Source organism: Aotus nancymaae, unplaced genomic scaffold, assembly GCF_030222135.1.
Source record: "Aotus nancymaae isolate 86718 unplaced genomic scaffold, 86718_ANA_hifiasm-v0.15.2.pri h1tg000014l, whole genome shotgun sequence".
NCBI lineage: Eukaryota > Metazoa > Chordata > Mammalia > Primates > Aotidae > Aotus > Aotus nancymaae.
Window position 1 is genome coordinate 49911729 of NW_026988425.1, and position 16354 is coordinate 49928082.

The 16354-nt window shown below is 35.3% G+C and overlaps 1 protein-coding gene across 1 annotated transcript in view; it reads left to right on the plus strand.

The window, feature by feature from the left end:
* DDX4 (DEAD-box helicase 4) overlaps positions 1-16354 on the plus strand; it is a 67688-nt gene that overhangs the window by 12876 nt on the left and 38458 nt on the right. The window contains exons 4-7 of the mRNA XM_012457299.2: positions 5493-5567; positions 8770-8847; positions 9643-9693; positions 13430-13489. Coding sequence (XP_012312722.1) covers positions 5493-5567; positions 8770-8847; positions 9643-9693; positions 13430-13489 — 264 coding nt within the window. The remainder of the gene's footprint in view (positions 1-5492; positions 5568-8769; positions 8848-9642; positions 9694-13429; positions 13490-16354) is intronic.

The following is a 16354-nucleotide window of genomic DNA, read 5'->3' on the forward strand; positions in this document are numbered from 1 at the left end:
ATGAAATTAGATATTTTATTTAGCGCTTCTGAATTAATGTCAGATTGGCGTATAGCTTTCTTCTCTCATGTTGTCCTCATTTGACTTTGGTTTCAAGCTTTTCATGTTTTCCTATAAGCTCTGGAATATGAAAATTACCTGTTTTTTACAAGTCATACAGAGTTTGTCCATAAAACTTTCTAGGCCAGAACAGGTTCTTTTAAAAAAAGAAAACTTTATTGAAACATAGTGTACACACATATTCAATATGTATTTCAGTAAGATACACAGCATAAATGTACAGCTCACTAAATTATCACAAACTGAACACTCCCTCAAAGCCAATACTTGGATCAAGAAAAACAGCATGATTAAAAGCACCCTTGAAGCCTTCCTTTTTCTTCTAGGCACTGTCCCTCTGTCAAGAGGTGACTACTGTTGTGATTTCTAACAGCATAGATCAGTTTTCCCTATAAATGGCAGTCATATAAAATGGCATCATACATTATGCTCGTCTTGTGTTGAGGTTTTCTCCAAGTTGTTAGAAGTAGTTATAGGTTATTTGTGGATGTATGGTATTCCACTATGTAAATATACTGTAAATTAAAATATTGATGGTCATTTGGGTTGTTTCCAGTATTTGCCTATTACAAATGGTTCTCTTAAGAATGTTTTCTAGTTCGTGTCTTTTGGTGGATGTAAGAATCTTCTCAATGTGATTGGCAGAACAGTAGCATTGGCGTTACCTGGAAACTTCTTAGAAATTAAGAATCTCATGCCCAACTAGTACTACTGCATCAGAATATATGTTTTAATGTATGCACATTACTGTTATACTCTGAAGTCTCTACTTAAATGACTTGACACTGAATTCTAAGTGTTTAGTGTTTCAGCTACTTGGGATAATGAAAAGGATTAGAAGTCAGGACAGCTGGCAGCCTTTAGTACCACTAAATAGTTAAACTCTTTGCTACCAAGTCTTTTTTCATCTTCCTTTAATGTTTCTCACTCTGGTTTAGGCAGATCACTGTGGAGAAAGGTTGGAAGATTAGAGTCCTTAGAGCTCATACTGAAGTTTCATACATAATTGAGTTCTTTTACTTGGTGGTTTTTTAGTATACGGATTTTTTTTTTAAGTTCTTGTTCAATATTTGGGCCTCTTCTCTGGATTTGGTCCAAGTGTAACGATATTGGGAGATATTCTTTGTGGCCAGTTGTTGGGGATTGTGTACACTAACACATTAAATCCATTTTAAATGGACTTTATTTCTTTTGGTTTATTTTGGTGGGTTTCATAGAATTCAAGAAGAGCATCTGTGCCTCATTGTTTATTAGTATTGGGGCTTCTTTATTTTTATTGCTGTGCTTTTATTCTACCCTGTGACTTCATTGTAGAATCTTTATGTATAATATGTATTATGGGGATTGCCATGATATATATCAGTGACAGCATTTCATTACATTCATGAAAGTGAGAGCACTAATCCCTGAAACTGCTGTGAGATTTAAAACTGCTAAGAATTGGAAAGGATATGATTGTATATTTTCCTCAGGATTGCATGCTAATAACAATGTAAACTGGGTTAATTCTTTTTTAGAACCTTCTACTTTTGTACCATCATTTTTATTTTTATTTTTTTATTTACATAGGTTTTTGGAGAACAGGTGGTGTTTTGTTAGATGAGTAAGTTCTTTAGTGGTGATTTGTGAGATTGTGGTGCACCCATTACCTGAGCAGTAGACACGGTACCCAATTTGTAGTCTTTTATCCCTCACAGCCCCCACGCTGTCCCCAAAGTCCCCAAAGTCCACTCTATCATTCTTATGCCTTTGCTTCTTCATAGCTTAGCTGCTGCTTGTGAGTGAGAATATATGCTATTTGGCTTTCCATTCCTGAGTTACTTCACTAAGAATAATGGTCTGCAGTTCCAAACAGGTTGCTGCAAATACTATTATTTCATTTCTTTTTATGACTGAATAGTATTCCATGGTGTGTGCGTGTATGTGTGTGTGTGTGTATGTATATACATTATATGTATATACATACATGCATACACATATATATATGTGTATATATACACACACACACATATACATATATATGTATATGTATATACATAGATATATGTATATGTATATATGTGTGTATATATATACATACACACACACACATAACACACACACCACTCATTGATTGATGGGCATTTGGGCTGTTTCCATATTTTTGAAACTGTGAATTGTGCTGCTATAAACGTGTGTGTGCAAGTATCTTTTCATATAATGACTTCTTTTCCAACTAGTGAGAGGTAGGATTCCCAAGAATAATTGTTACCCTGTGACTTCATTGTAGAATTTTTATTGAAGAACTTTCTATTTAAAAAAATCTATTGTATTGGCCGGGCGCGGTGGCTCAAGCCTGTAATCCCAGCACTTTGGGAGGCCGAGGCGGGTGGATCACGAGGTCAAGAGATCGAGACCATCCTGGTCAACATGGTGAAACCCCGTCTCTACTAATACAAAAAATTAGCTGGGCACGGTGGCGCGTGTCTGTAATCCCAGCTACTCAGGAGGCTGAGGCAGGAGAATTGCCTGAACCCAGGAGGCGGAGATTGCGGTGAGCCGAGATCGCGCCATTGCGCTCCAGCCTGGGTATCAAGAGCGAAACTCCGTCTCAAAAAAAAAAAAAAAAAAAAAAAAAAATCTATTGTATTAAAAATGTCATATGTAAGCCATAAAGCTTAATGTTTTGAACCACCACCCATTTTAAGAACATTACTGGCCAGGCATGGTGGCTCACGCCTGTAATCCCAGCACTGTGGGAGGCCGAGGTGGGTGGATTACTTGAAGCCAGGAAAGAGTTTGAGACCAGCCTGGCCAATGTGGTGAAACCATATCTCTACAGAAAAATACAAAAATTACCCGGATGTGCTGGTACACGCCTGTAGTCCCAGCTACTCGGGAGGCTGAGGAGGCAGGAGAATTGCTTGAACCCAGGAGGCAGAGGTCACAGTGAGGGGAAGTCGTACCACTGCTCTCCAGCCTGGGTAACAGAGCAAGACACTGTCTCAGAAAACAAAACAAAGAATTCTCATGCACATTTGGGTTGTTTCCCATTTTGCTGTTATGAACAAACTCTCATCTTTCCTTAGTTTGCTAAATATATGTTAAGTCATGCATGGTGTTAAATTATGCCATATACTTTTATCTGGAGAGATCAGTTTATTTTTTTTATTAATGTAGGTTGCCTTTTTTAGATGTTCTAATGTTCAATACCCTTGCATACTGGGATAAACACAATTAGTCATAATATATTTTATCCATTCAGTTTACTATTGGGTTTGGTTTGCTAAAATTTGTTTTTGAGATTTTGTATATACTTATGAGTAAGAGGTTTATAATTTTCTTTTGAACTTTCATATCAAGGTTATGTTGGTCTGTAGAATGAGTTGGTGAGTAATTTCTCTTTCTGTTTCCTGGAAGAGTTGTATGACATTTGAATGTTTTGTCCTTTGAGAGTTTGGTAGAACTCACCTGTAAAACCCAATCTCTCTGCATCTTTCTGATGCAGAAATATAAGTACAGATTTAATTTCTGTAGGGCAGTTGGGTTTCTTACTGATTCTTGAGTCATTTTTGGTGAGTTAATTTTCTAGGAACTTTTTTATTTCTTTTCATTTAGTAACAAAGTTGTTTAGAGAAGTTCTCTAGTTGTCTTTATCTTCCATCTTTGAGATTCTTTTTAAACACATTCCTAATACTGTTCATTCGTGTCTTTATATCTCTCCCCTTAACCTCCTTATTAGTCTTCTAGTAATTTGTTCCCTTGGCAAATTTTATAGGTCTTTTCAAAGAACCAGGTTTTGGCTTTTTGAGCTACTATATTGTTTTGTTTCCTTAAAAAAGAGAGAGAGAGAGACAAGATCTCTTTCTATTGCCTAGGCTTGAGTGCAATGATTTAATCATAGCTCACTGCAGCCCTGAATTCCTGGGCTCAGGTGATCCTCCTGCCTTAACCTCTTGATTAGCTGGGTCTACAGGTGTGCACTACCACACTCAGCTACTTAAAAAAATTTTTTTTTTTTTTTTCAGAGATAGGGTCTTGCTGTGTTGCCCAGGCTGGTCTCAAGTTCCTGGCTTCAAGCATCTCTTCCCACTTTGGTCTCCCAAAGCTATTTCCTATTTTATTAATTTTTGTTCCTTATTTCCTCTACTTTTGTGTGATTTACTTTGTTTTTCTAATATTCTTGTTGAGATGGTTATTAAACTTATTAAGTTTTCATTTTTCTAGTATAAATATTTAAATACTGATAAGTCATATTTTTATAATACAATTTATTTTTAAACTTTCATTGTGATTTTTTTTGAACTTGGAGTTATATAGAAGTGTTTTTAAAAATAAATAACCAAACGGGATTTTAAATAATTTTTTTCATATTTAAAAGCTTTTGATTTGATTGCATTGTGATAAGATAATATTGTGTATGTGAATTGATTTTTGAACTCTTTTGATGAATTTCCATTATGGCCTTCTACATGGCCAGTTTATAAACATTCTTTCCATTGTTGAAGAATGTCAGCTCTTTAATGTTTAATGCTGTATATTTCTGTGAAATCCATGTGCATAGTATTCTATGGATGACCATAATTTCTATATTTCACTTTGATCATTTATTTGATATTACAGACAGCGCTTGTAAAAACTTTTTTATAGCCAGGCGCAGTGGCTCATGCCTGTAATCCCAGCACTTTGGGAGGCTGAGGTGGGCGGATCATGAGGTCAGGGGTTGGAGACTAGCCTGACCAACATGGTGAAACCCCGTCTCTGGTTAAAAATACAAAAATTAGCTGGGTGTGGTAGCACGCACCTGTAATCCCAGCTACTTGGGAGGCTGAGGCAGGAGAATTGCTTGAACCCAGGAGGCAGAGGTTGCGGTGAGCCAAGAGCGAGCCATTGCACTCCGGCCTGGGCGACAGAGCGAGACTCCATCTCAAAAAAACAAAACAAAACAAAACAAAACTTTTTATGTCTGTCAGGGTAGCCATGTGATTATATCCAGAGGAGAAATTCATTTTACTCTGCTTTCAGAGTGTATGCCTTTTAAATTAGGATCAAGATTGATCTAGTTTATAATCTAAATACAGTGTGTGTTTTGTGCTTGTTGCCTTGAGTCCTTGTTCTGAGTATTAGCAAACTTAACACTATTTCCCATTTTTAAAAAATTTAATTATTTTGTTGTTTTCTTTCAGGGAATGGAAAGGATTGTTTTCCATTCAATTATTAGGTTAAAAATTGCTGTCTTTTGCTGTCTAATTCTTTAATTATGAATGAGATTTACTCACCATTTATTTTTCTTTTGGAGAGCTGTCTATTCATAGTGACAGCCAATTTTTTTAAACTGAGCTGTTTGTCAGCTTTTTTACTGCTATATAAAACTTCTCCTTTGCCACATGTGGCACATTGACAAGGCTTAAGGTTTGCAAGTACTAGATAATTTTTAATGTTGTTTGCTTTAGAAATGGATGATAGACCTCAAAGAGATCATTTCATGAAAAGTGGATTTGCCTCTGGGCGGAATTTTGGAAACAGAGGTAAGCATCTTAGTCTTTCCTTAATCTCCTGAGCTGTTGAATAATAGGATATATAGAGGCTTTCTTGGCCATTTGGTACAAAACTAAGTCTGTTGTAACACAGTGTATATTAGACTTTGTGTTGAGATAATGCATTCATCATTTTTCCAAGTTCAATTTTCTTTTTGCTGTTTTACCTTTTTGGCATAGTAGAGAGTAGTGTTAAGTTGTTCAGACAGATTGGTTAGATGGACAGATGCTTCACATAGCTGCTGGTTTCTTTTTTTTTTCTGAGATGGAGTCTCACTCTGTCGCCAGGCTGGAGTGCAGTGGCGTGATCTCAGCTCACTGCGACCTCTGACTCCCTGGTTCAAGTGATTCTCCTGCCTCAGCCTACCAAGTAGCTGGGACTACAGGTACGTACCACCATGCCCAGCTAATTTTTGTATTTTTAGTAAAGATGGGGTTTTACCATGTTGGCCAGGATGGTCTCCATCTCTTGACCTTGTGATCTGCCCGCCTCAGCCTCCCAAAGTGCTGGGATTACAGGTGTGAGCCACCATGCCTGGCCTAGAGCTTCTGTTTAACATGTTTATGATACTGATTTCCAACAATTGATATGGGAAGAATGTTTGTAAAAGCTTCAGGGATTAGAGATAAGAAGGACTCTTTCTTGAATTGTATATTTTTCAAGAAAAGGCAGTATAGGAAACATTTGTTAGCTCATTAGCACTAATTTTTTAATAGTTTATTTTGCCATGATTGGAGTTTTAAATTTTGCTTTTAGAACAACCACCTGATATGACAGATAATGACACAGCCAAACACCTTTCTACAGTCCATTTTTAGACTTAATATTAACATGCTAGAAATATTCTGCACTATATATATCTTATTATAGTGCAATAATAACATATTAGGACTTCAAGTTAAATTTATTTGAAAATTCATATGGTCATTTTTTTTTTCTCATAGGAGATGCTAGGGTTGTTTGGTAACCACACTTGACACTTATTCTTGAATTTATGAGATGTTATTTTTTGAAACATTTATTGATATTTGCAGATATTTTTGTTATGGAAACTAAAATTTGATGCGTGATGTTTTATTTGACATTTGAAAAATTTACTTATTTAAATACAATGAACACAAATTCGAGTTTTATATTTTGACATGTTTCTGCTACTAATGGAAATAATTTATTCAAATATATACTTATGTTTTGGTTTTTAAGCCTGCATATTATGTAAGATGCATTGCTTATTTGGACCATGTAATTGTGCTAAGAGATTCAAATGAAGTTTTTTTTAGCTACTACTTAACATTATATTTTATTATTACATTTAGGAACATATTTAGTATTTAGATATATTTTAAAATTATATTTTAGAAGAGGTTATATGATATTTTGATACAGGCTTCTAAATATTATTGAGTAAAACCTTTTTGAATGAGAAAATCATCACTGAGGCATATTTTTACCACAAATTATTTTCATGTTTTATGTTAAAATGCACATAAAATTTCTGACTGAACTCTCGGTTGTTAATACTTTAAAAAATTAGCTTTATATTGTATATAACTTGGGACATTTGGAGACCCATGAGTAAAACATTTTTCTCATTATTCTTCTAACATTTTATATGGTTCCAATCTGATTTTCTTCTCAGTAAAACTTGTTTAACTAAAAATGTGGGTTTTTTTTTTTTTTTTTTTTTTTTTTTGAGGCGGAGTTTCGCTCTTGATACCCAGGCTGGAGTGCAATGGCGCGATCTCGGCTCACCGCAACCTCCGCCTCCTGGGTTCAGGCAATTCTCCTGCCTCAGCCTCCTGAGTAGCTGGGATTACAGGCACGCGCCACCGTGCCCAGCTAATTTTTTGTATTAGTAGAGACGGGGTTTCACCATGTTGACCAGGATGGTCTCGATCTCTTGACCTCGTGATCCACCCGCCTCGGCCTCCCAAAGTGCTGGGATTACAGGCTTGAGCCACCGCGCCCGGCCAAAATGTGGGTTTTAAAGTTGACTCTCAATTGCTTAAAATATAATATTGACTAGCTTGTTATGTCCCGTGAAGTATATCTGAGTAGCTTTGACTTCTTGAATCACACATCTTTGAAACCTGATGAAAACACTTTTATAGTTGGGCATACACAATTTTACATGTGTTCTTAGGAGACACTCAGATCCCTTTTAACTCCTCTCTATGAGGGTATTACAGAGATAAGTAAGACAGTTTATAGGGATCACAGGGAATGCTTTAATTTTGTTCCCAGTGATAGTTTAAAGCATCATTTTATGCTGTTTTGGATGCCTCTCCTGTTATTTTTGTAATTTTTTATTTCAAATAATTGTGCTTTTTGCTATCACATCTCTGCCATAGAGATTTTTAATTTAGTGGTAGAGAAACATATGGAAAGAAATACTACTTTAAAAAGGTACAGATAGTATGCTGTGGGAATATGGAAGAAGGATAAATTATGACTGGAGGGCTAAAGGAAGACTTCACAAAATTGGTTTTTTGAAGAATGAAATGAATTTTGATAAGACAAGTAGGAAAGCAGGGAATACCATGCCGAAGGAACAGCATGTACAAAGATACAGAATATTAGGAGTTCACAATGTGGAGTATTGGAGTTGTTTGGTGTGAATTAAAATGTTGAGTGTTTAGAATTATGTAGTGAGAAACAAAGCTAAGAAGGTTAGTATGGGGAAATAGTATGGCCAAATGGGGAGGCCAGGAGGGGATTAGTAGTCTTAGGTTTTTTCCCTTATGTAGCCCCTTGTTTTAATTTTAAAAGTGGAAAGGTTATGAGAAATATAAGAAATAGGAAAATAAAAAATAGAACAGTTTAAGAGGACATGAGTATAAAATTTTCAATAGCAATGACTTTCACACAGAGCAGAGTGTAATAGCTGGCTCTATCAGGGTGAGGATTCAACATATAGAAAACTACGGAGCAGAATTTTTCTGATTGAAGGTATCCAATATAATACTGACTAGTAGAAAGCTATATTTCACCAGTAGTAGATTTGTTTTTACCTTGGTATCATAATTTAAGAGGTTTTTTTTTAAGTCTCAGGTATATTAATTAAGTTTCTATGCTACTCTGTTCCCATAATTGGGAGTCCCTTTACACCAAAAATTCATTTAATTCTTAGTTTTTGATGATGACACACTTAATTTTATATGTGAACGAGTTTAACTAGCTGACATTTTTCAGATGCTGGCGAATCTAATAAAAGAGGGAATACATCTGCAATGGGTGGTTTTGGAGCTGGAAAGAGTTTTGGAAACAGAGGTGATTACTTATGATATCTTACAATCAAAACTTGAGTTTTTTTTATAATTGAGTTTAAATACTGATTGACAGACATTCCATATTGACATTTAATTTTAAGGTATATATTCCCTAAGTGCCTTTACACTAAAGAGTATTTCATTAAAATTTATTAAAAACATTTTAAAATTTTATGAAAGATTACTGATGAATGCTTTTAAAATTAATTCTGGAGACATGTCTGTATGCTCCAGAGATGCATAACTCTTAGACAGGTTTTTAAGAAATAAATTTGAAAGCAAAATTTAATGACTTTTTAAAAAAGAGTTAACAAAAAGAAGCTAACAAAATTTTCATGTTATTGAGGAGAAAATCATTGAGTATTGGATTATAAGTTAGTTGTATTGTCCTTAACAGATGAAGAGATTGAGTTTGTAAAATGTTAGGAATTTTGATGGTTTGAAATAGAAAACATATAGTGGATACTGTATAGTATCCACTGTATAGTGGATACTATATATGTATACTGACATATTCCTCTATTTTGCCCATGTGCGTATAGAGGAGTATATGACAATTGAGGTAATACAGAAGTCGGTGAAAAGAAAGTTGTTTTTAATCTTAAGAGAAAGGAGTTGATAAATTGACACAAAGTAGAAATTGCTGGGTGAATTTACATGCGATAACTATATATACAATTGTATATGGCTTATCGCAGAGGGCATTGTATATGGCGTATCGTAGTAGTCCCTGTGTGATTATTATTTTTTTAACCACAGAGGTACAGGAAATTGTTTCATTTTATATTTTGTATAGGTTTTTCAAACAGCAAGTTTGAAGATGGTGATAGCTCTGGTTTCTGGAGAGGTAAGGTCAATATTTTTGTGTTTTAAGATTTAACATCAAGAGTACATGCTAAAATAGAGAAATTAAGAGTAAGTATCTTAGTCTGGTCTAATTCTAACTTATTTAAACCAGATTTTATGAAGCAACTATATCCAAAGCCTTAACCAAGGATATTACTGGTTTGTACATAAAGAATTCAGGCATCCTAATTTGGCCTGTTGCCATCTGCCTTAATCTATGAGGTACAACTTTTGAATGCTCTGAAACTTAAGAAAATGAGGATAGATAGTAAAAAGAAGTAGTCACGAATTGAATCTTCGCTGTATATAAATACAGTTTGTGATGTGTTAGGGTCACATTTCAATTCAAATAAATCTAAGAAAAAGTTTCATGAGAATGTAAATCAATGCTGAAATTAAAGACATTTCCACCGAAGGTACTGACACTCTGCAGGAATATAGAGAATGATGAAAATAATGTTACCAGAAGATGGACTACCATAAACAGTGCATTCCCAAATCTGATTGAGTAGATTTGGGTGAGGCTTTGAAGCCTGTATTTAAAAGCATCTGTGGTGATTCTGATACCTCCTTTGGTGTAACCATTGATGTATGAAATCTTTATAACAGAACACTTTAGGGTGCCAAAATTGGCTTCTTGTCTCTGCCTGGCTACCTGCTAGTTGAAGTAGAACAAGTTAATTTTTCTAAGCCAATTTTCTATTCCATAGAATGGAAGGTATTCATTTTATAGGTGGTCAGGCAGACTAAGTGAGAATGCATGTAAAAGCATTCAGCTCAATACCAGATACATTCATGATAAACACTCAAATGCCATCTATCTTTCTTCATTAAATATTTGAAGCTTGATCTTTTTATACACTTTGTTTCCCAAAGTCATAATCAAGCCTAGACCTGATCACCTTAAAACGCTTTTGATATAAGGTGGGATTTTAATTATCAAATGAGATTGTTTCTCCATACTACCTCCAGTCTCTCTCCTTGATTCTCTTCTTTTTCTCCTAATTCAAATGAAAACATATATAACATAGAAGTAGTATTTGTGAGAGAAGAAAAATACCATCAGTTTTACTCTTTTCCATTTCTATTTGTTTCTATTCTGATCTCTCAACTTTTAACTCATTTAATATTCAAGATCATTTCTACTTATACAAAGACCTTTCTACCTACTTGATTCCTTTCTAGAGATGGTGGACCAGAGAGCTTTTGAATACAAATTCTCACAGCACTTGAGAGAACTTCGCTCCAAAGTGACCTGCTTGCTTTGTTTTGGACTACTTTCTTCTTTTTTCATTCTTAGTTCCCCTAAAAAAACAAAAATAGATAATGTGGATTGAATTCTTTCATTCTTTCAAATTGCTAACAAGCCCAGGTTCTGAGCTCACAGTAGAAGCTTTTTACTGTACACACAAATGAATAGTGTGTTTTTAAATTTTTTCTCTTGTAATCTATTTTCCTTAAGCTGGTATATTGTAGTAGAAGGAACTCAGATATTGGATTCGAACATGCTAGGTGTGAGACTTAGACCCTCCTCCTGAATTATCTTGAAAAAGCATGTAACTTGCTGTTTTTCATTTTTCCTATTTATAAAATGATTATTATATCAACTTCACAAAGTTTTTCTGAAAATTTAAAAAGTTAATACATGTGATACAATTAGAACAGTGCCATGCACATACTTTCTTTATGTGTTATTGTTTTTATATCATTAATAGGTTGTAACTAATCTTGGGATCATTATCTCATTTTTGTTTGCTTAGCTTTATTTCCTAACTCTTAAAGATCACTTCTTTTTTAAATTTTTTTTAAATTTTGACATAGTTTGATTTATAAGAAGTTGCAAAAATAGTACAGAGGTTTTTCATGTACCCATCACCCAACTTCTCTTAATGTTTTCTATATTTATTCCCAATGTGATCAAAATAACTATGGGTTTATTTTAGGGAAATAATTGGCCAAAGATACTGTGAGACTCTTCCTTGCCAGGTTCTAGATTAATAGTTTTTTTTTCCTCTAAGGCAGTAAATATTAGTGATCATCATCATTACTCCAGGGCCAACTTTTGTAAAATTATTTCTTTCCTGCCCTTCTCCATTGTATTAAGTCCTACTTTCCAGAAAGTTATCTTGTTAATGGCTCTTCAGTATTGTTTGCCAGTTGTCAGCTATAGCTCAAATAGAAGCCTGCAACAAGAGCTTTGGGTCACTGTTTATTGTAGAACAATATGTTAAATGGATTGGGACTTTTACACGGGAACTTAGCTAATAGCCTGCAAGCTGTTTAGTGACTTGCTCTCATTATTATGACTTAATGTTCCCAGATATTAAATATTAGTGACATGTACAAAGCTCCCTTGAAACCATCTTTGTATTTCCCAAATGTGACTTTTTTTGAATCTTCTGGAAAGCTTGATGTTATGGTAATAACATAGAACTTTTAAATTGTGAAAAATTATTCCTTTTAGAATAAACATTTCTGGGAATGGGGCCTAGGAATGAATGAATGAATGAATGAATTCATGCCAGGCTGGAGTGCAGTGGCATGATATCGGCTCACTGCAACCTTCACCTCCCGGGTTCAAGTGATTCTCCTGCCTCAGCCTCCTGAGTAGCTGGTATTACAGGAGTGTGCCACCACACCTGGCTAATTTTTGTATTTTTCGTAGAGACAGGGTTTCACCATGTTGGTCAGGCTGGTCTTGAACTCCTGACCTCATGATCTGCCCACCTCGACCTCCCAAAGTGCTGGGATTACAGGTATGAGCTGCTGCAGCCAGCCTAGAAATTTATTTTTAGCCAACTCTCCAGGTAGTTTTCAGGCAGCCTTCAGTATAGTGATCACTCATACCACTATTTTAAAACTCTGGGAATGTTACATATTAATATCATTAGAAATGGAGAAGCTAGGATATCCTCAGATTATTTCATTATGATGAATGGGGGAATGTTTGCATATATTTAAGAAAGCACAAATGTCTCAAGTTTATTAAGAACAGTAAATTGGCCAGGTCTGGTGGTTCATGCCTGTAATCCAAGCACTTTGGGAGGCCAAGGTGGGCAGATCACCTGAGACCAGGAGTTCAAGACCAGCCTTGCCATCATGGCAAAACCACATCTCTACTAAAAATACAAAAATTAGTCTGGCATGGTGGCGCATGCCTGTAATCCCAGCTACTCAGGAGGCTGAGGTGGGAGAATTGCTTAAACCCAGGAGGCAGAGGTTGCAGTGAGCCGAGATCACACCAGTGCACTCCAGCCTGTGCAGCAGAGCAGACTACATCTCTGGAGTCAAAAAAAAAAAATTACATTACACAAAATATATGACATTATAAATATAACAGTCTAGTGGTCTGTGGACCATATTTGAGAACCACTTGATTACTTAATAGTTTAGCTATTCCTGAAATCATTTTTGGTCAAACTGAAATTTTTGAAATTTTTAATTTTTTTGAGGTTTTTTGCCAAGTATAACGCTTGGCAAATAGTAGGTTCTGAGTTTAATATAATAAACATTTAATATTTAGATACATGAGATGATTTGTATAGGGAATTGACTCTGAGTAATGTCTTTATATATCTGTTGTTAAAATTATTTGAAGAAATAAAATGTTTATATGTTAACTTATGAAAATATTTTGTTTTCTTACTAATTTAACTTGTGACAGTGCTATTCTTTATATATTGCATCATTTAAGTTAATTATTTAAACGCTATTTACATGTTAAATTTTTATTTAAGAATCTAGTAATGACTGTGAAGACAATCAAACACGGAACAGAGGGTTTTCCAAGAGAGGCGGTAAGGACCACATTTTGGAACAATTTGTACTTAAGACAGAGATACTAAACTGATAAAACTGATTTTGAAAGAACTGTATGAAAAATTCTGATGGCAAAAACCTTTGAAGAAAAATACTTTGGTGTATGTTTTCTGCTTTTAATATTTGAGTGAATATTCAGTAGGTGCCCCTCCTTTCACATTTTTTTTAACTTTTAGGTTAGGGGTATATGTGTAGGTTTGTTATCTAGGTAAATTGCAGGTCATGGGTTTTTGGTGTACACATTATTTCATCACCCAGATAATAAGCATAGTACCTGATAGGTAGTTTTTTAATCCTGTACCTCCTCCCACCTTCCACCCTAAAGTAAGTCCCAGTGTTTTTTGTTCCCTTCTTTGTGACCACGTGTTCTCAGTGTTTAACTGCAACTTATAGGTGAGAACATTCAGTATTTGGCTTTCTGTTTCTGTGTTAGTTTGCTTAGAATAATGGAGCTCCATTTAAGTTCCTGCAAAGGACAGTATGTCATTCTTTTTTATGGCTGCATGGTATTCCATGGTGCATATGTTCTACATTTCCTTTGTCCAGTCTACTGTTGGTGGACGTTTAGGTTGATTCTGTCTATGTCTTTGCTATTGTGAGTAGTGCTGTGATGAACATACATGTACATGTGTCTTAATGGTAGAATTATTTATATTCCTTTGGGTATATACCCAATAATGGGATTGCTGGATGGAATGGTAGTTCTGTTTTAAGTTCTCTAGAAATCGCCACACTGCTTTCCACAATGGCTGAACTAATTTGCACTCCCACCAGCAGTGTATAGGCATTCCCTTTTCTCTGCAACCTCGTCAGCATCTGTTATTTTTTTATTTTTTTATAGTAACCGTTCTGACTGGTGTAAGATGATATTTCGTTGTGGTTTTGATTTGCATTTCTCTAATGGTTAGTGATGTTGAGCACTTTTTCATCTGCTTGTTGTCTGTATGTTGTCTTTTGAAATGTGTCCATGTCCGTTGCCCACTTTTTAATGGAGTTATTTTTCTGCTTTTACATTTAATTTCCTTACAGATCCTGGATTCTTGACCTTTGTTGGATGCATACTTTGCAAATATTTTCTCCCATTCTATAGGTTGTCTGTTTTTGATAGTTTCTTTTATTGTGCAGGAACTTGTTCATTTAATTAGGTCCCATTTGTCAATTTTTATTTCTGTTGTGGTGGCTTTTGGCATCTTCGTCACAGAATCTTTGCAAGGGTCTTTTGTCTAGAATGATATTCCTTAGGTTATCTCCAGGGTTTTTATAGTTTTAGGTTTTACATGTTATTCTTTAATCCATCTGGAATTGATTTTTGTATGTGGTCTAAGGAAGGGGTCCAGTTTCAATCTTCTACATATGGCTAGCCAGTTATCCCAGCACCATTTATTGAATAAGGAATCCTTTCCTCATGGCTTCTTGTTGTCAACCCTGTTAAAATCAGATGGTTGTAGGTGTGTGGCATTCCCGTTTGCAGATGGTATGATTTTATACTTGGAAAACCCTATATAGTCTCTGCCCCAAAGCTCCTTAATCTGATAAATTATTTCAGCAGAATTTCAGAATACAAAATCAATGTATGAAAATCAGTAGCATTCCTATCCACCATATTGTTAAAATGGCCATACTGCTCAAGGCAAGTCACAGATTCAATCAAACTACCAATGACATTCTTTACAGAATGAGAAAAAAAGGTTTTAAAATTCATATGGAACCAAAAAAGAGCATGAATAGCCAAGGCAATTCCAAGCACAAAGAACAAAGCTGGAAAGCATCACATTACCTGAGTTCAAACTATCCTACAAGGCTGCGGTAACCAAAACAGCGTGGTACTGGTCCAAAACCAGATACCTACACCAGTAGAACAGAATAGAGAGCCCCAAAATAATGCCTTCTTTTACTTTTTTTTTTTTGAAGTTGGAGTCTCACTCTGTCACCCAGGCTGGAGTACAGTGGTGTGATCTTGGCTCACTGCAACCTCCACCTCCTGGGTTCAAGTGATTCTTGTGCCTTCACCCTCTCTAATAGCCAGGACTACAGGCATGTACCAGCATGCCTGGCTAAGTTTTGTATTTTTAGTAGAGATGGGGTTTCACTATGTTGGCCGGGCTGGTCTTGAACTCCTGACCTCAGGTAAGCTGCCTGCCTCGACCTCCCAAAGTGCTGGGATTACAGGTATGAGCCACCGTGCCTGGCCTTGTTTTACTTTCTAATGGATCTTTTTTTTTTTTAACCCCTCGCATTCAGGTGATGAAATACAAATTGCTAGCACCACAGAATCCCCTTTTTATGTTCATTTGTTATTCACTAATGACCCAAACCTCTATTATGACTTTTAACAGCATACAATAATTTAGTGTATTTTTATACTTGATATGAATGGAATCATATTGTATGTACTGTTTTATGTTTACCTTCTTTGTGTGTTTGTGGTAATTGTAGATCATTATCATTTCTGGTTAGTATTCTTTTATTTTACTGTTGTTCCAATAAAAGTAGGTATTTGGATTACCTCCAGTTTGGGGCTATTATGAAGGTACTTCTGTAAACATTGTAGTATTCTTTTGGATGTCATTAGTACATACTCAGAAGAAGAATTGCTAGGTCATAGGCAATGTATATTTTTGACTTTAACAGTATTGTCAAATGTTTTCAGCGTTTATACTAAGATACACTTTCACATTCTGACCAATGCTTGATATTTTTTCTTTTTCTCTCATTTTAACCATTCTGCTGGTTGTCTGGTGGTGTACTGATTGTGTACTAAATTTCTATTTTTTGGACTGATGAAATGTGGAGCGCTTCTTATGATTATTGGCCATTTGGAAAACATCTTTCATCAAGTCATT